The sequence below is a fragment of the Giraffa tippelskirchi genome, chromosome 9 (assembly GCF_054371585.1).
Source record: "Giraffa tippelskirchi isolate mGirTip1 chromosome 9, T2T-mGirTip1v1.2.pri, whole genome shotgun sequence".
In the NCBI taxonomy this organism is placed as follows: Eukaryota; Metazoa; Chordata; class Mammalia; order Artiodactyla; family Giraffidae; genus Giraffa; species Giraffa tippelskirchi.
Window position 1 is genome coordinate 49,326,468 of NC_137283.1, and position 26,236 is coordinate 49,352,703.

At 40.9% G+C, this 26,236-nt stretch overlaps 1 protein-coding gene across 4 annotated transcripts in view; it reads left to right on the forward strand.

The window, feature by feature from the left end:
- PRKAR2A (protein kinase cAMP-dependent type II regulatory subunit alpha) overlaps positions 1–23,311 on the forward strand; it is a 72,475-nt gene extending 49,164 nt beyond the window's left edge. For 2 of the 4 annotated variants that reach the window (XM_081525610.1, XM_081525612.1), the window contains 6 exons: positions 1,801–1,954; positions 8,187–8,288; positions 8,466–8,540; positions 15,157–15,222; positions 18,851–18,992; positions 19,478–23,311. In XM_081525610.1, coding sequence (XP_081381736.1) covers positions 1,801–1,954; positions 8,187–8,288; positions 8,466–8,540; positions 15,157–15,222; positions 18,851–18,992; positions 19,478–19,611 — 673 coding nt within the window. In that variant the 3' untranslated portion in view covers positions 19,612–23,311. Of the gene's footprint in view, positions 1–1,800; positions 1,955–8,186; positions 8,289–8,465; positions 8,541–15,156; positions 15,223–17,257; positions 17,642–18,850; positions 18,993–19,477 lie in introns of all 4 variants that reach the window. The other 2 variants (XR_014064187.1, XM_081525611.1) reach the window with 2 other exon arrangements.
- Positions 23,312–26,236: the final 2,925 nt, after the last annotated feature.

The following is a 26,236-nucleotide window of genomic DNA, read 5'->3' on the forward strand; positions in this document are numbered from 1 at the left end:
AGGAAGGAAATGTTTTATTTAAAGAGGAAAAATGATACAAATAATATAGCCTTAAGGAGTCTTTTACTTTTATCTGTCATGCTTAGGCTTCCTTCATAGAATTCTATAAGTAGTGGCAGAAAAAAATTTTTAAGTTATATCACCACATCTTTGCTTCTTGTGTAACGTGATACCTAGCGATTTTTATCAGACAAGTGGAAGCTCTTTGTAGGAAATTTAAGAAAAAAAAAAAAACAAGCAAAACAGGGAAGAAAGTAATTTTGCCCTAATTTTATTACCAGAGTATATTCTTTCTTTTTTTTTTCCTTTGCCTTACTGTTAGGTCAGATCCATTACCCCCAGATTTGGTTCACATATCAAGACTGATCATACCACACACACAGACTAAGAGGATATGAAAAGGTTGATCATTCTCATGATGAGTGTTTTAGAGGCTAGCAGGGTAGGTTCCCAAGAGGTTCAAAAATGACTTAAGACAGCACAGAGAGGTGACGGGCTTGGTATTTCATGGTATTTAGAAGGTAGAGCTAAGATAGAGTACTGTTGTATATGGGCAGGCTCTTGTGCGATTTGGATTTCCCATCAACACCAAACGAGGGAGCACCTAAGTTTTGTTATCAACTTTCCCAGATGTGAGACAGAAGAGGAAGAAGTATTGGAGTGGTAGGGCTTCAAAGCTGATAACAATCGAACATGTAAAATGTAGTTAACTCTTTATTAAATTTATATATATGCTTTCATATACATTGGCTTGATTTTAAAAATCTGAAGTGGTTTGCCATAGGATACAATATTATTCTATGTCATCATTTATATTGACTGCATTATATGAATATAGACATAAATTTGACCTATCTTATTGTTAGCAGATCAAATTGTGATTTTTGCTGTTATAAATATTACCTGGTGAGCATCCTTGCAGTTAAATATTTTCCAGTATCTTCTATTATCTCCTATAGAATGCTTAGAAATGGAATTACTGTGTAAAAGGGTCTCTTTAAGGAATTTGTTCTGTTGTTAATTATCTTGGAGAAATTTGGAAATGTTTACATTTGCTACAGTGGTGTATTGAGAGTGCCTATTTCTCCAAATGCTGTCCAATGTGAATATTTTTCTTTAGCCACTGTTAATGAACAATCAATAGAGAGAAAATTGTATTTTAAAAAAATGTTAATCAGTTCTACATCCTAGTTTTCAACAGACTACAAAAGAAAACCCAACCAGTCATTTCAATACCTGCAGGAAAAGCATTTGACAAACTTAAGCACCTTTTCATGGTAAAAACTCAGCAAAATAGGAATAGAAGGGACTTTTTTCCAACCTGATTAAAGGCATTTATTTTAAAAAATGTATAGCTAACTTCATACTTAATGGTGAAAAACTGAATGTTTTCCCTTTAAGATGGAGAATCAAAGAAGCATGTCTGCTTTCACCTCTTCATGCAGTATTGCACTGTAGGTTCTAGCTGACGGAGTAAAGCAAAGGAAAAGAAGGACTGAGGAAAGAAGAACTGACAGGAGGGAGGAAGGGCGTACAGGTTGGAAAGGAAGAAAAATAAAGCTGTCTTTGTTTGTGAATGACATGATCCTCTAGAAAATGCCAAGTTCACTCATTAGAACTAATAAATGAGTTTAGCAAGGTCACATAATACTAAGTCAAATGCAAAAATCTATTATATTTCTATATACTAGCAAAAAATCTGTTGGAATTCCCCCAATAACAACATTGTATATCATATGTACCTTCTATTCATGTATACCTGCCCATTATAAATGAAGTTGTTTCTTATTGTATTTCCAGGGGAACCTATGATATTTTAGTAACAAAAGATAATCAAACCCGCTCTGTTGGTCAGTATGACAACCATGGAAGTTTTGGAGAACTAGCTCTGATGTACAATACCCCGAGAGCTGCTACCATTGTCGCCACCTCAGAAGGCTCCCTTTGGGGACTGGTGAGTTAGAGAAATAGTTCTCATTGCATAGCATGGTATTAATCCCCCTTACTTCTGGGTCTCTGTCCTTGGCTGTTGGTTCACAGTATATTTTATAGCTGGTTATCTGAAAGACACTGTGGAAGGTCTTAACCGATGTGTTTTTCCATTTCCCTGAAGTGATTTGTCAACAGACTATTTATTCCAAATTACATGGAAAAGACTGGGTCTTGTGACCTAGCAGTTGTATCAGCTCTTACTGCATTTTCTCTTTATGTTTTTATCAGACAAGCAGAGAGAGGAGGGATAACGACAGAAGAGACCAGTCTAGAAAAATAAGTGTCACTGAAAGCTCTGCCAAAAGTGTTTTCCATCTCTAACTGTCCTAGGACTAGCTTTTCACTAACAGATGGTGTTTGACCATCTGTTTATTCATTGGTCCATGCCAATAGTCAGTAGATTTAGATGACCAGAAAGGCTGACAGCCATATTCTGGAAAACAGAACTTTCCCAGAATATCTTAGGCATAAACTGCTAAGGTCCTATCCTCTATTATACATTACCCACCTTGCGTCCTTCAGTATCAAGCCTTCAAAATATATAACTCTCTTCCTTCTTAAAAGAATCATCCTCTTGTACAAATTCCAGATTTTGTTTTTAAAATGTTCACCTCTATGGTAATTTGTTTCCATTTACCCTACAAGCAGACTTAAATGTATACCTTGAAATTATCAACATATTTCCTCAAATGAAATCACATTTTAAAGACATACTAAAGCACTTTATTGTGCTATATTAGTGCAGAATTAAGAATGCTCCTGAGCAGGACTTCCCCAGAAGTCCGTTGGTTAGAACTCCTTGCTTCCACAGCAGGGGACTCAGGTTTGATTCCTAGTTCCCACAGCGAACTAGGATCCTGAATGTGGTGTGGTACGACCACCAAAAAAAAAAAAAAAATATTCCTGAGAGATGAGTAATATACTGGCTTAAGAAGAATACATCACACACTTGGGAACCCAGTGCTTAAAATATTCAACATAGATCATAGATCAAGAAATAATGGGGGAAAATAAACTCAGTTTTAAAATACATTGATGACAACTTCTAGTCCAGGCCAAGATGGAATAACCCCATTCCTCCCTAGTCTTCCCTCTTAAAGCTGGAAAACTCTGGATATCATGCAACAGACAAACATAGGCGACCCTGAGAGAGGGAAATGAGAAGGTGGACTGGCTAGGGATTTCAGGACTTAAGGAAGGATATAACAGTGAGTTCCTAGAGGAGGAAATGACAATCCATTCCAGTATTCTTGCCTGGGAAATCCCATGGATAGAGGAGCCTGGCGGGCTACAGTCCCTGGGGTTGCAAAGAGTTGGACAGGACTTAGTGAGTCAACAACAGGCTGTTGTGCAGTAACAAGCAGCCCACCCTCTTTCAGTGGCTTAAGACAATAAAGGTTTATTTTTTTGCTCATATTCAAGTCCATGGTGGATTGCTCTGAGACTGTTCTGCATCATTTTTTTCATGACAGAACTCTGGGGACAGAGTATTCACCACCTGGGATGTTGCTGATCACTGTATCAGAAGGAAATAAAAGCACAATAAAACTTTCACAAGCTCTTGAAGCTTTACTTACATGTAAACAAACTCACTTCTGCTCTTTTTATTGGCCAACAGGGCAAGAATATATGATCTTATCATCCAGAAGTTAATTTATCCAGAAGGGCAGAATCTGGACTTAGATCTTATGGTTCTAATGCTTTATCTCATAACATAGCTGTCCCAAATGCTACTTGACATAGTATTGTTTCATTGACTTACTCTTTCCATAGTTTTCGGTTCTGAGGCCGGAATATTCCCTTATTTGTATTTCATTGGTATGGGCCAGATACCTCGTGTACAAAGAATTTATTTAGGGACTTCCCCAGTGGTCCAGTGATAAAGAATCCACCTTCCAATGCAGGGGATGCAGGTTTCAAGCCCTGATTGGGGAAATAGGATCTCACATGCTGCAGGGCAGCTAAACCTGGGCACCAACACAGCCATAAATAAATTAATCAACAAACCTTAAGGCAATGTGATTCCAACTTTAAAAAAGGAATTTATCTCTTTAGCATACCTGTTTATTTATATACAGATACGTATATTAAATTTCTACCTTTCCAATAAAAAAAAAAGTGAGTTCCCCAGGTTTTCTTATTAATTTCCATGTATCCCAGCATTTTTCAAGAACTGAAAGAAAAGAACTGTCAACTGAAAATTCTATACCTCGTGAGAATATCCTTCAGAAATGAAGATATTCCCAGATAAAAGAAAACAGAAACTTTGTCACCAGCAAGCCTACCCTGAAAGAATGACTAAAGGAAGTTCTGTAAACAGAAAGGAAGTGATAAAAGGAGATTTGGAATATCAAGAATGAAGAAAGAACAACCAAAAGAGTAAACATATGGATAGACATAAAAGTCTATCCTCCTCTCTAGTTTTGTAAAATAGGTTAGATGCTTGAAGCAAAATTATAACATTGTCTTATGTGAGTCTCACTGTATGTAGAGGAAATATTTCAAAGGGGCCTAAATGAAAGTTAAGCTTCTACACTTTACTCACACTTCTAAAATGTTGACACCAGTAGACCATGGTAAGTTACATATGTAAATATAATACTTAGAGCAACCACTAAAGTAATCTGTGCAAAGAGATATACTCAAAAGCTGTACAAACCAAAAGGAATTCTAAAAAGTAATTCAGGTAACCTACGGAAAGGCAAGAAAAGTGAAATAGAAGAAGAGAAAACAGAGGGGAGAACCACTGAATAAAATGGTAGATGTAGGCCCTAACATATGATTTATTACTATAGATGATCTAAATATGCCAATTAAAAGACAGAGGCTGGTAGAATGGATTATCTTAAAAGACCCAACAATATGCTCTTTATAAGAAACTCACTCAAATATAATAATATAGGTAGGTTGAAAGTAAAAGGATAGTAATAGATACACTGCAAACGTTAACCAGAAGAAGTCAGGAGAAATTAAGTTAGTATCAGATAAGTAGATTTCATGGCAGAGAAAATTACCAGAAGCAACAGAAACTCTAACCCTATTATTTTCATAATAATGAAAGAGTTAATCTACCAAGAAGGCGTAGAAGCTCTAAATCTGTATATACCAAACAAAAGAGCTTCAGGATCTTCAGAATATGTAAAGCTAAAACTGATAGACTGAAAGAAAAAATAGATAAATCCACAACTGTATTTGCAGACTTCAACACCCCTTTCACAACAATTGATAAAACAACTAGAAAGAAAATCAGGAAGTTTATAGGATTCAATACCACCATCAACCAAAAGGGTCTAATTGAAATTTATAGGACACGTCGCATAACAGCAGAGAATACATATTCTTTGCAAGCCCATGAATGTTCACCAAGATAAACTACCTATATCCTGGGATATAAAAAGTTAGCAAATTCAAAAGAATTGAAATCAGACAGTGTGTTCTCTAACCACAATGGAATGAAACCAGAACTCAATAACACAAAGATAACAGGACAATCTCCAAACACTTGGAAATTAACCCATTCCTAAGTAATCTGAAAGTCTCAATAGAAATTTATTAAAACTGAACTATAAAACTGCTTGCCTTCTGGTTGGCGTATGGGATTAAACAGAAGGACACAAGAGAAGCCATTTCCTTAGTGCCTGGCATATGTTGGATGCTACAGAGTGGGGGCACCCGCTTCCCTTGGTTGTGGGGCTGCTCACCACCATTCTCTTCCTGAAGCTCCCTCTCCTAAGATCCCTGCTCTGCCTTGCTAGTTCCTTGCCTCACCCTGAGCTGTCTTTCTTCCTGTTCCTGCTATCTTAAGGGAGATTCATCTCCCTGCTGCCTTAAGTGATCTTTTTAGATGTCTTTTTCTCCTGCTTTACAGTCCAAGCCCTTCCAACGCTCCAGTACTTCCTTCAGGAGAGTGACCCCAGAGCGTCCTCCACAGTGTGACTTCTCACTTGTGCCTCCCAAGGTCTTGGAAATGCCTTCTGAGGCTAAAGCAGGGAGGACCTGGTGTTGCCACTGAGTTTCTCGGATTGGATTCCGTATTCCTTCCTTTACTAGGGGCAACTGCTACACTTAGGCTCTGCTCCCTCTTTGTCTTGCTTGCATGAAAGTCAGTAGAATCTTTCTTAGGGAACTTCTGCAGTCAAAGGAAAGGGTTGCATTCTTTTTCTCTTTTGAACTTCAGGGCTGTTTGCCTGACTCTCTGAACCCTTGCTGCCTGAGGGAGCTACCATTTCACAGTAGGAGTTTCCTCTTCACAGCTCCATTGGAAGCTCCCTGAAAGCTGGGGTGGTGCTTTTTTATACCCTCCACAGTCGTAGGAAGTGGGCTTGTTCAGCATGGGAGGTCTGGGAAGTGTGAAAGCATGCATAGAAAGGTTGGAACACAGATAAGTCACTCTAAGAGATATCACTTGTTTTCTCTGTAGCTAGAAATACAGTTTATTGCTGCAATTGTGGTAATCTTTGTAACATTATTGGTGGCTCAGATGGCTAAGAATCTGCCTGCAGCACAGGAGACCCAGGTTTGATCCCTGAGTTGGGAAGATCCCCTGAAGAAAGGATTGGCTACCCACACCAGTATTCTTGCCTGGAAAATTCTATAAACGGGAGCCTGGCAGGCTACAGTCCATGGGGTCTAAAAGAGTCAGACACCACTGAGTGGCTGATACTTTCACTTTGTAACATTATAAATGGATTTAGAAATACTGGTTTTTTGACAGTGTCTTCTCAAGTATACAGAAGGGAATTTCATAATTCCCATTGTCTCAATCTCGAGTGTTCTCTTTCCACAGCATGCTTGGCCTCGATTGGCCCAGAAAACACATAGAAACTGAAGTCTAAAGATAATGGAGTGATATTCCAAAGTACAACAGTAACATTTTAAATGATATTAATACATCTCCAGCCTTGGACTTCAAAAAAGTAGTGGCAAGTAGTGCCGCCCATTAGAGCAACCAGGGATTGCATGGCTCTTTGCAAGCAGACAGATGGAAAAGAAAATGGGGGCAGAGTCCGGCTTAATGCCAGAAAGCAGACATTGTTTGTACATCAGTTTAGGAAGGGAGGGTAGGAGTCTGCAACGTTTTACACTAGGAGCACAGGGTACAGGAGGTGACTTCTGCAGATGGAACTTGGCATGGGATTGGACCAGGGAATTCTGTGACTGATGGCATATGAGCCAGTGAAATCTATTTAGACACCTCAGTTGTCTTCTGTGTGTTTTCTCCACCCAGCTCCCACCCCATCATCAACAATACTAAAATAGCAAACCTACACCTAAATTTGCCCTTACCCCCTTACTTTTTTCATTCTTTCAGCCTTTAGGATGTCATTAGTATACTTAAAAAAAAAATCTTTCTATTCCTGAGAGCCCAAGGTAGAAGAAAGGTGCAATTAACTTAGGTACAAAAAACTGCCTAACCATGTAGGAGCCTAAGCAATTAAAATTCTCCTGGCTGCATGTCCCTCCCCACACACGCATACATGTTTTTGAGAAGTACCTGACCATAACTCTGGTTAACTGTCTCGAGTTTGAGCCCCTGACTTGCTGGAGTCAAGATATGTTTCACATGCTTGCCTTTCATCTTGAGTTTCCTACTTTCTCTCGCCATTAATTTATAAAACCTACCTCTCCTTTGGATCCCAGACAAATTTATATTTTTGCAACTAAATTTTCCTTGATCACTCCAGGCTATTGTGAATGCTCTCTCTCCTCAGAATTCTTGTGGGACTTGTTTTGTCTCTATAGTTCATCTAGCAAATTTCATATGCAGTCTTGAACTGTGTTTTTTTTATTCCTATAAATTTTGTATTACTTCCGCATTGAGATTATAAAGTCCTTGAGGGCAAGAACCATCTTACTGTCTTATCTCCTTTTTTTTTTTTGAAGGTGTATCTTTTTACCTTGAACAGTGACTGTGAGCTCACAAATGTTTGGGACTTTTTATTTGGTATTTTATTTATGACCCATAGGTGGCACTCATTGAGTACTTGACAGCAAGTGACAACATGAGACATCTGTCTTGTCCAGGCTGCAGATCTTTTTCTTCTAGTGATGACTCAGATTGAAATATCATTAAACACTCAGTTGATCCAGTACCTTCCAAAGACCTCTAATCTTTGCTGTGGCATAATTTTAATCAAATCACAGATGCTCTCTTATTTAGGCATTCACCAGAATTTTCATATTCTTTCTTACAGGACCGTGTGACATTTAGGAGAATCATAGTGAAAAACAATGCAAAAAAGAGGAAGATGTTTGAATCATTTATTGAATCTGTGCCACTTCTTAAATCACTAGAGGTAAAGCCTATTTTAATAAGAGTCTGTGTATGGGGAATTAAGCTGTTAAAACAATTCTCTTGTTAGGTTTCTTAATTCATACTATTCTAGCCCATTTCATTGTTGTATAGATACTGTCAGTATTTGTGACTTTTATTTAAGATTTTTTCCTTAGAATTTGTGTGTTCATTGTTTCAGGTGTCAGAACGAATGAAGATCGTGGATGTAATAGGAGAAAAGGTCTATAAGGATGGAGAGCGCATAATCACTCAGGTGAGTGGGGATCTCGGGCAGCTCCTTTCTCAGAAACTACCTCCTGAAGGACTAGTGCGTCATTTGTCCACTCCTCCTGGGGAACTCATGTTGCGAGGTACTCAGTCACACTTCCTGCAGAATCTTTGAAGCCCATTGATGTTCATCTCTGACTTCTGTTCACCTTTCCTTGGCTTCTGGTTTTGTTCTTTTGGATATCGTTTTCTTTTAACCCTGAGTAAGCCTCCTTCATCACTGTTAAAATCTGGAGGTCAGAGGGTTGTGTATTTTCTCTCTCTGTTTGGCCCAAAGTCTCTCTTAGCTAACCCAATACACAGCAGTCTTCAGTGATTGACCAGATTTGTAAGGTGCCTTTAGTGTTTCCTTTGTACCTGCTGTCATGTTACTTCGGGTACTGTAAGAATCGCCGCACAGTGGACTTGAACATTATGATGAGTGCTGTGTAATAATTTTCCTTATCTACTGTGTTTGCTTTTTTAATTATATGTAAAAGGTATTATAGATTTTTCCATTTTATATTTACATTTCCATATTATAAACTTCTCTGTGAGTGGTTCTGGCAAGATCACTGGGAAGGGGACTTCCCTGGCAGTCCAGTGGTTAGGACTCCATGCTTCCACTGCAAGAGTCATGAGTTCAATCCCTGGTCAGGCTGGGAGCTAAGATCTCACAAGCCGCACAGTGCTGCAAAAAAAAAAAAATTTTTTTTATAATTAAAAAAACAAAAGGAGCACTGGGGAGTTGTCTGGTTGGTCTGGGTTGAGAAATGTGCCCTCCTTGAACCTCGAGTTGGGACTAGAAGGAAGACTCTGAGTGGATAAGCCTAAATCCCCAGACCACCTTTGGGGCCTAGAGGTGGAGTTGACCCAACCAGTACCACAGAAATTAATCAGGCTGATCGCAGAAGGAGACAGAGATGCTCCCAGAGAAAAAGGACTAATGAATAAATGGTGTCTAAGTGGCATCTCCAAATGCCTTTGTTTTCCAGGTAGCCCCACTGTTAATAATTCTTTTAACTAGAAGTTGGTTTGGTTGAGTAAGTGTTTGTTAAGATAGACAAGTAGGACCAGATTTAAGTGCTATAATGAGAGGAGAAAGAATGACAATGACAATGAGAATGTAGAAAAGGAAGTATTCCATATGGTTTCATGGAGGAACCAACCTTTGAACTAAGCTGAAAGAACAAGTGCATTTTCAGCAGTCGAGATCAGGGAAAGATCTCCCAGGGCAAGAGAACACTATAAGCAAAGGCCGTGGGTATGAGCTGTGTTCCAGGCCAGGTGCCCTGGTATGGGAAGAAGGTGCAGCTGAGTTGCTGAGATGAAATGTGTTGACTGGCCACATTTGTTTCTGAACCTGCAGCGCTTTAATTTACCCCCAGAAGACCTCTACTTTGGTCCTGAAAGCCCCAGGCCTTCAGGAGGTATATCAAGAGGTATAAAAACCCACAGTGTTTTCTGGGATATGTGTGTTCTTGAAGTTAGGAGTGCTAGGTGATGGTGCAGAATGGACACAAATTAAGATGATACCCACCTTATTATAGACCCCCTTTGGCAGTGTCTCTTGACCAAGACTTCTCTAAGGACTAGCAGCATTAGCATTATATCAGAATGTTAGAAATTGTTAGGAATTCTGGTTCCTGGGCCCCATGCCAGACCAACTGCAAAAACCATACTTTATGTTGTTTTGTTTGTCTGCTTATTTGTTTGGTCAGCTTTGTTACCCTGTATTTGACACACAATAAAATTACCAAGTTTAAGTATACAATTTTGAGAGTTTTATAACCACCCCTATAATCATAGTGTAGAGCTTTTCTAATCACCTCAAAAAGCTGCATGTTTGTATTTTAAGTAAATCTCCTCACCCACTCCCTTATTCCTGAAAACCACTGATCTGCTTGATATCACTTTAGAAATTCCTTTTCTAGAATTTCACACAGATGAAACCATATAATGTGTAGTTTTTTTGTGTCTGACTTCTTTCTCTTAGGATAATGTTTTTGAGGTTTATCTATGTTGTTGTATGTTTCAGAGGATCATGCATTTTTATTGGGGAATAGTATTCCATTACACAGATGTACCATAACTTGTCTTTCGACTCAGCAATTGAGAGCCATTTGAGGTCTTTTCAATTTTTGGCAGTTATGAATAAAGCTGCAATAAGCATTCACATACAAGTCTTTGCATGGATATATGTTTTTATGGACTTGCTGAGTCACATGGTAAACATTTGTTTCACAAGTTGCCAAAATGTTTTTTAAGATGTCTGTACCATCGTGCATTCCCCCAACAGTGTTCAAGAGTTCCAGTTGCTGTGCATCCACAGTCAGCACTTAGTATCAGGTCTTTAATGTTAGCCATCCTAGTATGAATATCTCATTTTGGTTTTATTTTACATCTACCTAATGTCTAATGATGGTGAGCATCTTTTCTTATGATTGATTTTCATCCATATGTTTTCTTTGGTGAAGTACACCTTTTGCCCTATTTTAAATTAGGTCATTTGGCTTCTTAATATATTGAGTTGTAAGAATTCTTTAAAAAAAAAAAAGATTTATTTATTTACTTATGGCTATGCTGGGTCTTCATTGCTGCATGCAGGCCTTCTGCAGTTGCAGAGGCTACTCTCTAGTTGCGGTGCCCTGGCTTCTCACTGCAGTGGTTTCTCTTGTTGCAGAGCACCGGCTCTGGATCACTGGCTTGGTAGTTGTGGCCCATGGGCTTAGTCTCAGCTTAGGGTATTTCCCTGACCAGGGATTGAACCTGTGTCCCCTGCATTGGCAAGTGAATTTTTTACCACTGAGCCACCAGGGAATCCCCTGAGTTGTAGGAATTCTTTATGTACTCTGAGAACAAATCCTTTACCAGGCAAACGGTTTGTAAATATTTCTCCCAGAATGTGGCTGTGAGGCTTGTCTCTTCATTTTATTAGTAATAACTTTTTAAAAAACAAAAGTTTTAAATTTTGACAAGTCCAGTTTGTCATTTTTTCCTCTTGTAATTCACTCTGTTTGTGTCCTACTTAAAAAAAAAAAGTTGGCATAATCAATAAGATTATCTCTTATTTAACTTCTAGGCAAGCACTTTTCAGTAGAAATATTGTGTGAGCCACATACAATTTAAAGTATTTTAGTAGCCAAATTAAAAAACAGGTGAACTTTAATTTTAATAGGGTATTTTAACCTACTGTATCTAAAATATTACATTTCAAATTCTAAGTGATATAATAATTTAATAATGAGATATTTTACATTTGGAGGATATTCAGTCTTTAAAATTCAATGTATATTTTACACTTACAGCACCTATGAATCTGTACAAGCCACAGTTCAGGTGCCCAGTAGTGACATGTGATTAGTGGCTCCTGTACTGAGCCATGTAATTCTAGTCTCATAGTTTTAGATCTTACATTTAGATCTGTGATCCATTTTGAATTAATTGCGATAGAGAAGGTTAGAACTTTTCATAGGGATGTCCAGCTACTTCAGCACCATTTTCCTATTCCATTGCCTGGACACTTGCAATGAGAATCAGTCACCCATATAGGTTTGGGTCTATGTCTGGTCTCTTGTTCCACTGATCTATGCCTGTCTCTCAGTTAATGCTGTACTGTCTTGATTACAATAGCTTTATATAGTAAATCTTTCAATCAGATAGTTTAAAGCCCTCTAAATTTTTTGTTCTTTGTCTTAATTATTTTGTCTGTGCTATGCTCTTTGCATTTCTGTATACATTTTACAACCAGCTTATCAACTGCTACCAAAAAAACCTGCTGAGCTTTTTTATTGGGATTACACTGAATCTATAGATAAGTTCGGGGAGTAGGTGACATCTTAATAGTGAGTCTTTTGTGACAGTCTCAGCCTATTGAAAGTGATGCTGTTCGCTCGGAATGCCTGGGGTACTCATCTGTGCCCATACTGTTAATACTTGTGGTGAGCCTTCACAAACATTTACCCTGGCAGAACCAACGCTGTAGCTGGACCAGCCCTTCTGGTTCTTATTATGATTGCAAGATGCACCTTGAACAACAACCATCTGGGAACTTTGAAAAAACAAAGTTTATTACTCACAGGTCCTGAGGGCCAGGCCCAGAGCCACACAGTGAGTTCACAGGGGAAAGTCCGTACACGTGCATGTACTGACCTGGAATTGCCTTTACTGGGGATGACGGTGCTTGCGGCGCCCAGGGTTTTGCAGGTTTACTCCTTATTGGTATACCTCAAACATAAGAGGATCTTCCCTCGTGGCTCAGATGGTAAAGAGTCTGCAATGTGGGAGACCTGGGTTCAGTCCCTGGGTTGGGAAGATCCTCTGGAGAAGGAAACGACAACCCACTCCAGTATTCTTGCCTGGAAAATCCCATGGACAGAGGAGCCTGGCGGGCTACAGTCCATGGGGTCACAAAGAGTCAGACATGACTGAGCAACTAACGCACACACACAAACAAAAGAGTAGGAATTTGGGCACAAGAATGTAAAAGTGGGGTCAGTCAGGCAGTTTTCATTTGCTCTAGGGGTGGTTACATAGGTGTATACAAGTGTAAAAATTCATCAAGCTGTAGCATTGAAATGAGCACTTTAAATTATGATTGTTATATATCTTTCTAAACAAAGGGCTCAGACACTACCCTTTACCACTTCTCACTTCTACAGTTCTTCTCTACCACTCACCACTCTCTTCTTGGTCACCAGAGTGTTTCCGTACATTTGACTATCACTCTTGACCTCTCGGCAGCGCTGAACACTGGTAATCACACCTTCCTTTATGAAACTCCCTTCTTAGACCTAGAGATGACTTTCCCTCTTGGTGGCCCTGCGTCTGGCTCCTCTTTAGTTTCCTTCATGGCTTCCCATCCTTCATCAGCTTATATCCTAAAGCTATTTGTATTACACGAATAGAACTTTTTGGTGATTTGGTTCTGCTGGTTCAGTTCAGTCGCTCAGTCGTGTCCGACTCTTTGCGACCCTATGACCCTATGCAGCATGCAAGGCTTCTCTGTCCATCACCAGCTTCGGGAGTTTGCGCAAACTCATGTCCATCAAATCAGTGATGCCATCCAACCATCTTGTCCTCAGTCGTCCCCTTCTCCTCCTGCCTTCAATCTTTCCCAGCATCAGGGTCTTTTCCAAGGAGTCAGTTCTTCCCATCAGGTGGCCAAAGTATTGGAGCTTCAGCTTCAGCTTCAGCATCAGTCCTTCCAATGAATATTCAGGACTGATTTCCTTTAGGATTGACTGGTTTGATGTGTCAAAACAAAGTATGGTTTGATCTATCTACCAAAGGATGCAGGGTACCTACCCAACATAGCAACACAGAAATCCACAGACAGCCCCTTATAAGGCTATGGAGCAGTGATTATTATGTGGTAACCTGGGACGAGATTAACTCAGAAATGTCAGCCTCAGCTGTATGTGGTCCCTGTGTGGTGCGTGAAGGACATAAGTCTTATGAAGACATACAACCCATCACATGGAATGAGAGCACATGATCAGTAATGAATTATTCAATGTAGATGGCCTTTGCTTCAGAAGTTAAGTGAGAAGTCAGAGACTGATGTGCGCCTGAGAGCCTCCTCTTCCATATCTGCTTGCCTACCTCTCACCTCCTTCCAGGCTTTGCTCACATCTCACCTTCTTGCTGAAGTGCTCCTGTATGCTATATAACATCTCTTCCCTCACCACTCCAGATCCCACATTCCCTGCTCTACTTTTTTCCTATGGCCCTTACTGCCTTCCAGTACAGCAGCGTAATTTACTGATTCACTGTGTTGGTCATTTACAGTTTGTTTACTCTACCAGACTGTAATTTCCACAAGGGTAGGGATATTGTTTATCCACTGATTTATCTCTCATGCCTGGCACATAATAATTATTTGTTGAATTACCTGAATAACTGGTTCAGCTAAGTCGTTTAACATCAAAACAAGCAAAGCAAAGCCTGAGGATTATAAGAGTGACATCAGCCCCCATGAAGACATCTGCCTCACCAAGGTGGTGCTTTCTCCAGCCCCACGCTGTCCTTTGGAGGGCTGTATTTGATGGTGGAGATCATCGCTGGGCTTCATGACCCAGGGTTAGCCAGGAGTCACCTTGATAACTGCCTGCAGCTGACTTGGCTGCTGCTGCTGCTGCTGCTGCTGCTGCTGCTGCTGCTGCTGCTGCCAAGTCGCCTCAGTCGTGTCCGACTCTGTGCGACCCCATAGACAGCAGCCCACCAGGCTCCTCCGTCCCTGGGATTCTCCAGGCAAGAATACTGGAGTGGGTTGCCATTTCCTTCTCCAGCTGACTTGGCTACTTACCCCTTATTATAGGTCTCATTAGCCGACCAACTTGAGGTGTAAGAATACGATCTGTGCAGTTACCAGCCTGGGTATATTCACGGAGACAGATGGGACTATTCCATGTTAGGAAGGAGAGATGTTTGTTAGTCGTAGTTGGACTGACATCCCTGGTGATCAGGATCCTCCCGTTTTTGTTCTGAATTTGTTAGCCATTGATTGGTTTGTAGGTTTGGAAAATAAATAAAATCGGAGCTCAGGCAATGTGAGGATTGTCTATTTCTGTGTTCTTCAGTACATATGTATGGCTCTGACCTCACCTCCTCTCCCTTTTCAGGGTGAAAAGGCTGATAGCTTTTACATTATAGAGTCCGGTGAAGTGAGCATCTTGATCAAAAGCAAGGTGAGTTTATGTGTGATGATGTGAGTTGTTCCAGGGGAGATCCAGATGCCAGGTATATGCGCAGAACGTAACTGTTTGCTTTAATAGTGTGAAGTGTGTTTCATGTGCCAGAATCATCATTGTTATGTGAGATATGTGACTGACAGAGACCAGGGTTTAAGCCCATTCATTGATAAAGATTTAGTATATATATCTTTTTTGTTGCTTTTACCTCTGTTATGTAATTAAGGATATGAGAAGTATTGGCCTATAAATCAATAAGAAAAAGGGTAAGTACCCTAATGAAAATAGGAAGATTATTGAATATATAACAAAGAATACGTTGTGAGTGTTGGTTATGAAAAAGCTTCCTTTTTAGCATGCTAGGAAGGGAGTCTCTAGGGCAGTTACTATTGTGGTCATTTGATGGATAGGGAGACCTAGAAAACACAATGACCTATAGGTAGAAAGAGTGATTCCTACCATAAATTCATCATCATCAGATATTGTTTCAGTTTTTTTTTTAAGAATAAAGAATTTTTAAAAGCTTTTGCACAACAAAGGAAACTATAAGCAAGGTGAAAAGACAGCCTTCAGAATGGGAGAAAATAATAGCAAATGAAGCAACAGACAAACAATTAATCTCAAAAATATACAAGCAACTCTTGCAGCTGAATTCCAGAAAAATAAACGACCCAATCCAAAAATGGGCCAAAGAACTAAACAGACATTTCTCCAAAGAAGACATACAGATGGCTAACAAACACATGAAAAGATGCTCAACATCACTCATTATTAGAGAAATGCAAATCAAAACCACAATGAGGTACCATTTCACACCAATCAGAATGGCTGCTATCCAAAAGTCTACAAGCAATAAATGCTGGAGAGGGTGTGGAGAAAAGGGAACCCTCTTACACTGTTGGTGGGAATGCAAACTAGTACAGCCATTATGGAGAACAGTGTGGAGATTCCTTAAAAAACTGGGAATAGAACTGCCATATGACCCAGCAATCCCACTGCTGGGCATACACACCGAGGAAACCAGAATTGAAAGAGACGCGTGTACCCCAATGTTCATCGCAGCACTGTTTACAATAGCCAGGACATGGAAGCAACCTAGATGTCCATCAGCAGACGAATGGATAAGGAAGCTGTGGTACATATACACAATGGAATATTACTCAGCCATTAAAAAAATACATTTGAATCGGTTCTATTGAGATGGATGAAACTGGAGCCCATTATACAGAGTGAAGTAAGCCAGAAAGAAAAACAACAATACAGTATACTAATGCATATATATGGAATTTGAAAGATGGTAAGGATAACCCTATATGCGAGACAGAATAAGAGACACAGATGCATAGAACAGTCTTATGGACTCTGAGGGAGAAGGTGAGGGTGGGACGTTCTGGGAGAATAGCATTGAAACATGTATATTATCATATGTGAAACAGAACACCATTCCATGTTCAAGGCATGAGACAATGCTCAGGACTGGGGCAATGGGATGACCTAGAGGGATGGGATGGGGAGGGAGGTGGGAGGGGGGTCCAGGAAGGGGAACACATGTAAACCCATGGCTGATCCATGTCAATGTATGGCAAAAACTACTACAATATTGTAAAGTAATTAGCCCCCAACTAAAATTAAAAAAAGAAAAAAAAGAATAAAGAATTTTTAAAAATACTGACTTACTATATAATACTAAATCAACTTAGTGTGAAACCTTTTACAGAATATTTTTTGTAAAAGTTAAGTGTGGAGAAAGAGGATTTCCCCAGTGACTCAGTGGTAAAGAATCTGCTGGCCACTGCAAGAGACACGGGTTGGATCCTTGGATAAGGAAGATCCCCTGGAGAAGGAAATGGCAACCCAGTCCAGTATTCTTGCCTGAAAAATCCCATAGACAGAGAAGCTTGGCAGGCTACGGTCCATGGGGTCACAGAGTCAGACACGACTGAGCAACTAAACAGCAACAATGGAGAAAGAAAAATATGATTACTGCCTATAAGATGGCTTGATTCCTAATTAAAATTTTTTTTACTTATAGGTTTTGGACTACTGATATGTGTTCGTACATTTCTCATATTCATTGACACCTACTGATCACAGCATAGTATTGTGTTTGTAGGTCCAACAGCACTGTGGCACTGGATTGGGAAAGAAGGGGAGCTTGTCAGAGAGTCAGTCTTGCTCTCTGCCCCAGACCTACCAAATCAGAATCTGCATTATATCAAAACCTGCAGAGGGCTGGTGTTCACAATGCAGTGGGATAAGTGCTCCTCTAGAGAAGGGACTAGGCAGACACGAGCATGTCTGCAGTCCCAGAGAATACGACAGAGACTGGAGAGAGAGCATTGGCTCGGAAGGGGCAGATCAGCTTCAGAGCAAACAGGTCAGGGCAGAAGTGTGGAAGGAGGGAAAATCAAACCATGTAAGTGAGCGTGGTGCTTTTATTTATTTTTCTAAATTAACCTTCAAAAAATTATTTATCTGCCCCTGCCATAAAGTGGCTCTTACAGATTGAAACTAATTCTTACTAATAAGTTATAAGTATTTTTTTATTTAAACAAGTTATTGCTTAGCTTAGCAGATAGATTTGTTAAAAAAAAAAACTAGATAGTAAAATATAATACATTTTTTTCAGTAATTCAAAAAGCACAAAATATAACCTGTTTGATTTCTTAAGCTATTGTTTCAAAATTCAAATTACTATAAAAAAATTTTTAGTTACTTAACTCTTCTAAACAAATGTAGTGAGACCACTAGTTTAAGATGCAGATAGTACATAAAAATGAAATTGGTCTCTGTAATGTATTGTCTGGGTCCTGCTGGGCCTTAAATCAAAAAGAAGTAGCTCTGAATTGTGACTCTTTAACCAAGAGAAGCATTGGCATTATTTAGGAAGAATTAGCAAAAGACCTTCGGAGAAGGCAATGGCACCCCACTCCAGTACTCTTGCCTGGAAAACCCCATGGACGGAGGAGCCTGGTAGGCTGTAGTCCATGGGGTCGCTAAGAGTCGGACATGGCTGAGCGACTTCACTTTCACTTTTCACTTTCATGGATTGGAGAAGGAAATGGCAACCCACTCCAGTATTCTTGCCTGGAGAATCCCAGGGACGGGGGAGCCTGGTGGGCTGCCGTCTATGGGGTCGCACAGAGTCGGACACGACTGAAGCGACTTAGCAGCAGCAGCAGCAGCAAAAGACTTTATCTTTTCCCTTCTGTCTCAGAAGTCAGCATCTACCAAATGGATTGCGTTCATATATATAATATATTTAAATTTACATGTAATATATTAAATATTCCATACATTTAATATATGTTAAAGTATATTAACATAATACTATATATTTATTTATATACTGTATTACATTAATATGTAATATTAGTATATAATATATACTACAATAATATTTATACACACACACGCACACACCTCACCTCTTGGTAAAAGCCAGCTCCTTTGGTTAAACCAGGCCCCTGGGAGTAGCCCATGTAGTTTACACAGTGCAGTCAGTCTCTGCAACACGAATCTCTAGGTAACTGTGGTAGGTGTACTGAGAAGGGACTGCAAGGGTGTGCAACTGGATGTGCCTACTTGTGATTCTGTAATCAGTCGTGTTCTCTACCTGTTCTAGACTAAAGTCAACAAGGATGGTGAGAACCAGGAAGTCGAGATTGCGCGCTGCCACAAGGGGCAGTACTTTGGAGAGCTTGCACTGGTCACCAACAAACCCAGAGCTGCTTCGGCTTATGCAGTGGGAGATGTAAAATGCTTAGGTAAGAAAGATGCTTTGTGCATTAATATTTTTTTTTCCTAATATGCAGTATTTTTTCCCCATCAACATGCCTTGACTTATTCCACCAGCTCTCACATCTAGGCTTGCACAGTTTGTGTGACCAACCAGAAATGGGTGAATGTGTTCTTTTAGCAAACATTCCTGAGCACTGACAGTAGCCTGTGAATAAGACGGGCATAGAAGCCCCCAGCCTGTGTGGAAAGAGCAGAGATGGAGACTGGTATCCAGGGCTGTGTTGGGACAGAGAGAATAGGTGCTGCTACGCTCTGCAAAGTCTCAAACTTAGATGACATAGCCCTGCTATGTCCACATAACGCCATGTCTTTTTCAAATGTCCAGTATCCAATAGTCTGATTCCTCCAACAGGAATGGACATGTTTAAGAAAAGGTTTACGTGAGGGAAGCGACTGTGACTTGCTGGTGTGGGAAACTCATTCTCTCCCTCACCTCTTTCTAACAATACAGTTATGGATGTGCAAGCATTCGAGAGGCTGCTGGGGCCCTGCATGGACATCATGAAGAGGAACATCTCACACTACGAAGAACAGCTGGTGAAGATGTTTGGCTCCAGCATGGATCTGATGGATCCCGGGCAGTAGGTGTGCCACACCCCAGAGCCTTCTCAGTGTGACACCAGAAACTTCCGGTCAGCCACAGAACACAAACAGAAGACATGACAGAACCGTTCCTGCTGTTGCCACCGCCGCTGCCATTGCCATGGCCGTGGGCACTTAGAAAACTTGAAAGTCAGCACTAAAGGATGGGAGAGGTTCAACCCACACCTCCACTTTGCTTCTGAAAGCCCATTGTTAGACCACTCGTTATGATCACTCCAACCCAGTCTTCACATCTTTGGTTCCAAATGGCATGTCTCTCCAACAATTTAAGTGCCTGATACAAAGTCCAAAGTGTAAACATCTTCCTTTCCTCTCTTGCTGCTACTATGGCTTTTGAAAGTTACCACAGGTTGGCACAAACCTGTGGTGTAACTGTAGACACCCTCCCCCAACCTCTCTCAAGGAGGGACATGTTGTAGCCTTCCATCTCCTCATCTGTCTTTGGAGAAAGTCCACATTTGTTCACAATTGTAGCCTTTGGTTTTACCGATGAAAATGGTGGCAGATGTGATGGAGGTCTGGGCTTGTGGCACTGTACTGTCTGCTGACAGTGGCACATGACAGCTGTCCCCCAATTCTCAGTGATGCTTAGGGAGAGGCCCTGCCCAGGGCCCAGCAGGTCAGCACCCCAGAGCTCACTGATCGGTCATCAGAATCCATGTTAGCGCAGAAAACTGGGGTTTGGCACATTCTTCAGGTAGCAGAGAGCCAGGGAAGGTTTTCTGGGTTAGGGGGTGTGTTTTCTTTTGTTTTAGTACATTTCTTTTTGTTTTGTTTAATCTCTGTGCAGTGTGCATGAGTGGATTGCTGTCCATCTATAAGGAGCCAGGGTCTGGGAGTGCCATTGCTCTATCTGACCTAAATATGTTCCTGGGCCACTCCTGCCTGTCTCGTTTCCAGTCACTTCTACCAGCTGCTGGCAGTGTGCTGGCAGAGCCCTTCCCTTCTACTCCAGAGTGGTTATGTAGCTTTGCTGTTGAACCATCAATTTTTAAACTCTTTAAAGAAAAAGCAGCTATCTTTGTGGGAAAAAAAAATGTTTTTCCCTCTATTTAGAGAATTCCCCTTGCATGTACTCCTTTATATCAGTTTGTCAGCTGACTCAAGCATTCATCCTAAAGATCAACTCTTTTTGTTAGTTTTAAAAAAGTTGGTATCGTGTACAATTTCATAGAATTACTGCAAAGACCTTTCTAAGTAAGATGTTGGGATATTTGGGGTTCCAGTTGTTAATCCCACAGGAAAGTAACTTAGCTTTTTTTAACCTTTTGATTATATCAGGTAGAGTTCTAATGAATTATCATAATTAACTAAATACATTTCAGAATGAAATTTTTTTTCTTCAGAATGACCTAGAATCAGATGTTACAAGAGATCCTAAGAGCAGTGTGACATTTACCTAAAGATAAATTTGGATGTCATAGCCACATTTATATTAAATCAAGAGGCCCTTTCTGATATGAATTTTTTAAACTTGTATATCTCAGTGAATCCCTGGGAGATTAACATGCTGGGGCTCGAGTCATCCCTGTTGTAGACAGTGATGGAGCCCATACAGTCACCATTGCCCTCTTAAACCAGGCTGTCTGCTTTTGCCACAGACAGTATAGTTGAGACATTTTTAGAGTGGTGACTCATCATCGCCTTGCTCAGTTCGCCCTTTTCCTTGTTCTCCATGAAGTGAAAGCAGAAAGACTCTCAGTCGGTAGCCTGCGTTGCAGCTCTCAGAATTGGGAAAGGTTGTAACTAATACTCCAAAACCGGCAGCTAGCACTGGGAAAGCCTGTGTGGTTTTCCCCATGATTTTCCAAGGTTCTTCTTTTGTATGGCATTGCTTTATTATCACATAAATTAAGAAAGCAGACATTGCACTTTAGCAGACAAGAGCCATACCTGTCTCTCACGCAGGTAACAGGTACATTGGGCTTCAGGAGTGACACAGAGATCTCGCCCCCAGACTGTGTAAGGACTCTGTGTGAACATGCGCCCCCTTACACTCCCCACCCTATCCCCATGCCAGCATTAGTTAGGGCCAGCTGTGAATTCCGAGCCAGTCACTCCTGCAGGCTGCTAGGGGTAGGACTTCTCACCCTGCCCTCTTTCACATCCCAGTTCAGTCTTCCCCTTCATAGAAGCTCCGTGACACCCCCAGGGTACTGACAGTTTCTGTTTTACAAAGTAGAATTCATCAGGTTTAAGTCTTCCTGCTCTAACTGCGGATTGACATATGGATCATCAGTCCAGACCCTCACTGCCTATAGGGCCCCTTGAGGGTCTGACTTGAGGAAGGGAGTCAAGGGACCAGTGTGAGTGAAAAGGACACAGCTGTTACCAAGGTGCCAGGAGCCTGACCGTGTTCCAGTTTCTCCTTACAGCATGGGGAGTCGAAGGCAGCAGACCAAGCTCGACTCCAGACTCTCGGGTCCACATCGTGCTATGCAAGCCCTGCACTGAGAGCTGAGCCTCACAGGGAGGAGCATCTATTGGGAAGAGATCGTTCTGATCATTGTTTTATATCGTTCTCTCCTAGGATGGGTTAGAGCTTGATGCCCTCTGTTCTGGCTTTGCTATTGATTTTTCATGGTGGAGGTTGTTCCTGAGAGCCTTGAGGTCTAACCTGCAGTATTATTTTTCCCACCAGTTTATCACACCCCCCCACCCTGTCCTCTGAATCCATCATCCTTATATATAAATGTGTCATGTATGATTGCAGTAGATTCTCAGAAATCAGGGTGGAGCTTTTCTTTGAATGGTTTAATGAGTGAATTCAGCAGCGAAGTATCAAGAGGTGATTGTCCAGCCAGGAGAGGTCCTGTTCATCCTCTTACTGCCCAGATTCTCTAGTCACAATGGAACCGTAGTCAGTGAGGTGCTGCTGGCGCCCAGCAGCCCCTGGACACACAGCATCTCCATGTCCTGTCACAGTGTACAAACAGTCCTCTCATTTACGGAAATTAAAAGAGCATTTTTGCACAGAGCAAAAAGAAAAAGACCCATGAATGTCATCTTTTATATTTTGTTTTCAGCTGGCCAATGTTGGAATTTTGTTCTTGACATGCACTTGTAAACCAATCTTGCCAAGATACAAGTTGTTTTGGCTTTTCACTACAATTACCTCTTGTTCCTCCTGTCTTGACTGCTGACGTTGCTCAATGATTCTAATGTCTATTTTATGGGAAGCAGCCTTCCCGTGGGTTTCCTTTTACACACTGCAGGGCTATCTTTATACTTCAAGAAAGAAAAAAAAAAAAGGAGAAAACTGTCACCAAACTCATGGGGGATTTGCAGAAAACCATTTAGGCCACCTTGAGTGAAAGATAGATTCCTCGTTGTTTTCCTGAGCTCATTGTAGTAAAAGAAATCTAATTCAGCATTATTGTGCTACCTCAAAGGTAAAAATGTTGTAAGGTCTTTTTGGTCCTGAGTTCTACACATAGTGTTTGAAATGTCTTTCAATTGGAATTATTTTTAAATCATGAGGGAGAATCTTGTTTTAACCTGTTTTACACTTGTATTTTAATCTCTGAAGAATAAGTGATTAGAAAGTAATCAATTCTTGCTCTGTAGTATTGAACATATACTTAAAACCATTGTTTGCCATAAAGAAGGTTGGGTTTTTAAAAGGAAACTCTAGGGCTCGGCTTTGCTCTTGGTTAATAAAGGCTGACAAATCATGTCTGAATCTTTGGCTCAGCCTTGTGTTCTGTTTTTGTCCTCTTATTTCGGGACTTTAGGCCATCACAGCTTTCATCTGGCAGATACATTATTGAGATTGGGGTGTGAGCTCTTGAAAATTAGAAAGGAGGGGACTTCCCTTGTGGTTCAGTGGTTAGGACTGAGCGCTTCCACTGCAGTGGGCACAGGTTCAATCCCTGGTCAGGGAACTAAGATCCTGCAGCCAAAAAGAGAGACAGGTAGAGAGAGAGATTATAGAGAATTGGCTCACACAGCTATGGAAACAGGCAAGTCCCTAGATATGCAGGGCGAGTTGGCAAGTTGTGGACCTAGAAATGCTGATAGTTCAATTCCAGGCTGAGTCTGAAGACCTGAGAACCGAGAGAGTCAATAGCATAGTTCTCATCCAAAGACTGGCAGGTTAAAGACTCAGGAAGAGACAACGTCCCAGTATGAAGGCAGTCAGGCAGGATAATTCTCTCTTTCTTGGGAGAGTCAGACTTTTTGTTACGTTCAGGCTTTCAACTGATTGGATGAGGCCTACTCACATTAGGGAGAGCAGTCTGCTGTACTGAGTTCATTGATTTAAATGTTGTGTGCATGCATGTTAAGTTGCTTCAGTCGTATCCGATTCTTATCCGATTCTTTGCAACCCTATGGACTATAGACCACCAGGCTCCTCTGTCCATGGGATTCTCTAGGCAAGAATACTGGAGTGGGTTGCTGTGCCCTCCTCCAGGGGATCTTCCCAACCCAGGGTTCAAATCTGAGTCTCTTCTGTCTTCTACCTTGGCAGCCAGGTTCTTTACCACTAGCTCCACCTGGGAAGCCTGATTTCAATGTTAATGTCATCCAAAACCACCTTTACAGAAACTCTCAGAACAGTGTTTGACCAAATACCTGGCCACCCCAGGGCCCATAAGTTGGCACATAAACCACCACAGCATGGTATTTGAATTGTCTGGGGATGGTATACAAGAGCATCCAGTGTATCTCTTGCTGGGGAATGATATACTCACTAATGAAGCCCAGTAGAGAACATCTCCTGTCTGACAATATAAATTATTTCCTTCTCTGTAGCATAGTTATTGGCTTCCCTGGTGGCTTAGCGATACAGAATCTGCCTGCCAACGCAGGAGACACAGTTTCTATCCCTGGGTCAGGAAGATGTCCTAGAGAAGGCAATGGCACCCAATCCAGTATTCTTGCTGGGGAAATCCCATAGAAGAGGAGCCTGGCAGGTTAGAGTCAATAGGGTCACAAAGAGTTGGACGCGACGACTACACAACAACATTGTTGTAGGCAGAACTAGCAGCACCTCTGTGACAGCCCACTGCATTTACAGCTTCTTTCCCAGTGACCAAAGGAAGCTCATTCTATAACAAAATCATGTTCCACTTGGCTTCACCTGACATTACAGAAGGGCTAAGTAATAGGTCCATATACAAAACACCCATGTGACAGGGGCCTGAGAAATTAGTTGTTGAACTACTCAAAGCCAAACTGGCCTTGTTTCAAGGCTTTAAAAATTAAATATAGTTTGGCCTTTGTGGTTTTGGCAGTGGTATTACTATGAACAGTTAAGAAGTGCCAGGACAATGACAGGATCGTATGGTCCACAGCCTTAGCCTTGAAGAGTGAACATTATATGAGGACTTTGCTTTCTATATATGTTCTAACAGGAAGCTAGAAAGTTGTGCCACCAAATTAACTGAATATGTCTTTAGTGATTTTAGTGTATCAACTTTTTAACAACAGAATTGAAACAGTATTACTTATAATGTGATAAAGGAAATTAGAGTTGTTTCACATCATTCATGTTAAATATGAATTTTGCTTCCTTTATGCATCCTTTCTAAAGACAAATGTCCCATCATAGGTGATGGCCAGCAGTACATGCCGTTATCTGATTGTTTGGGGAAATGCAGAGCATCAGCCAGGAACATATTAAATAATCATTTGTGAATTCAGATGAGTATTATCTAAGTTCTGAATTAGAATGTCAGTAATTAGGTCTGAAAGTGTTAGTTACTCAGTTGTGTCCGACTCTTTGTGACCCCTTGGACTGTAGCCCACCAGGCTCCTTTGTCCATGGAGTTCTCCAGGCATGAATACTGGAGTGGGCAGCCATTCCCTTTTCCAGGGGATCCTCCCAACTCAAGGATCAAACCTGGGTCTCCTGCATTGCAGGCAGATTCTTTACCATCTGAGCCACCAGGGAACCCCATGAACAGTATGAAAAGGCAAAAAGAAATGCTGCTTAAAGATGAATCCCCCAGGTTGGTAGGTGTCCAATATGCTACTGGAGAAGAGCAGAGAAACAGCTCCAAAAGGGATGAAGAGGCCAAGCCAAAGCAGAAACAAAACCCAGTAATGAATGCGTTTGAAAGTAAAGCTGTAACAAACAATACTGCAGAGGAACCTAAAATGTTAGGTCCATGAATGAAGGTAAAATTGGAAGTGGTCAAATAGAAGATGGCAGGAGTGAACATCGACATTTTAGGAATCAGTGAACTAAAATGGACCGGAATGGGCAAATTTAATTCAAATGACCATTATATCTACTAATGTGGGCAAGAATCCCCTAGAAGAAATGGAGTAGCCCTCATAGTCAACAAGAGTCCGAAATGCAGTACTTAGCTGCAATCTCAAAAATGACAGAATGATTTTGGTTCATTTCCAAGGCAAATCATTCAGTATAACAGTAATCCAAGTCTATGCCCCAACCACTAGTGCTGAAGAAGCTAAACAGTTCTATGAAAACCTACAAGACCTTCTAGAACTAACACCAAAAAAGATGTCCTTTTCCTCGTAGGGGACTGGAATGCAGAAGTAGGAAGTCAGGAGATAACCTGGAGTAACAGGCAAGTTTGGCCTTGGAGTACAAAATGAAGCAGGGCAAAGGTAACAGAGTTTCGCCAAGAGAACACAC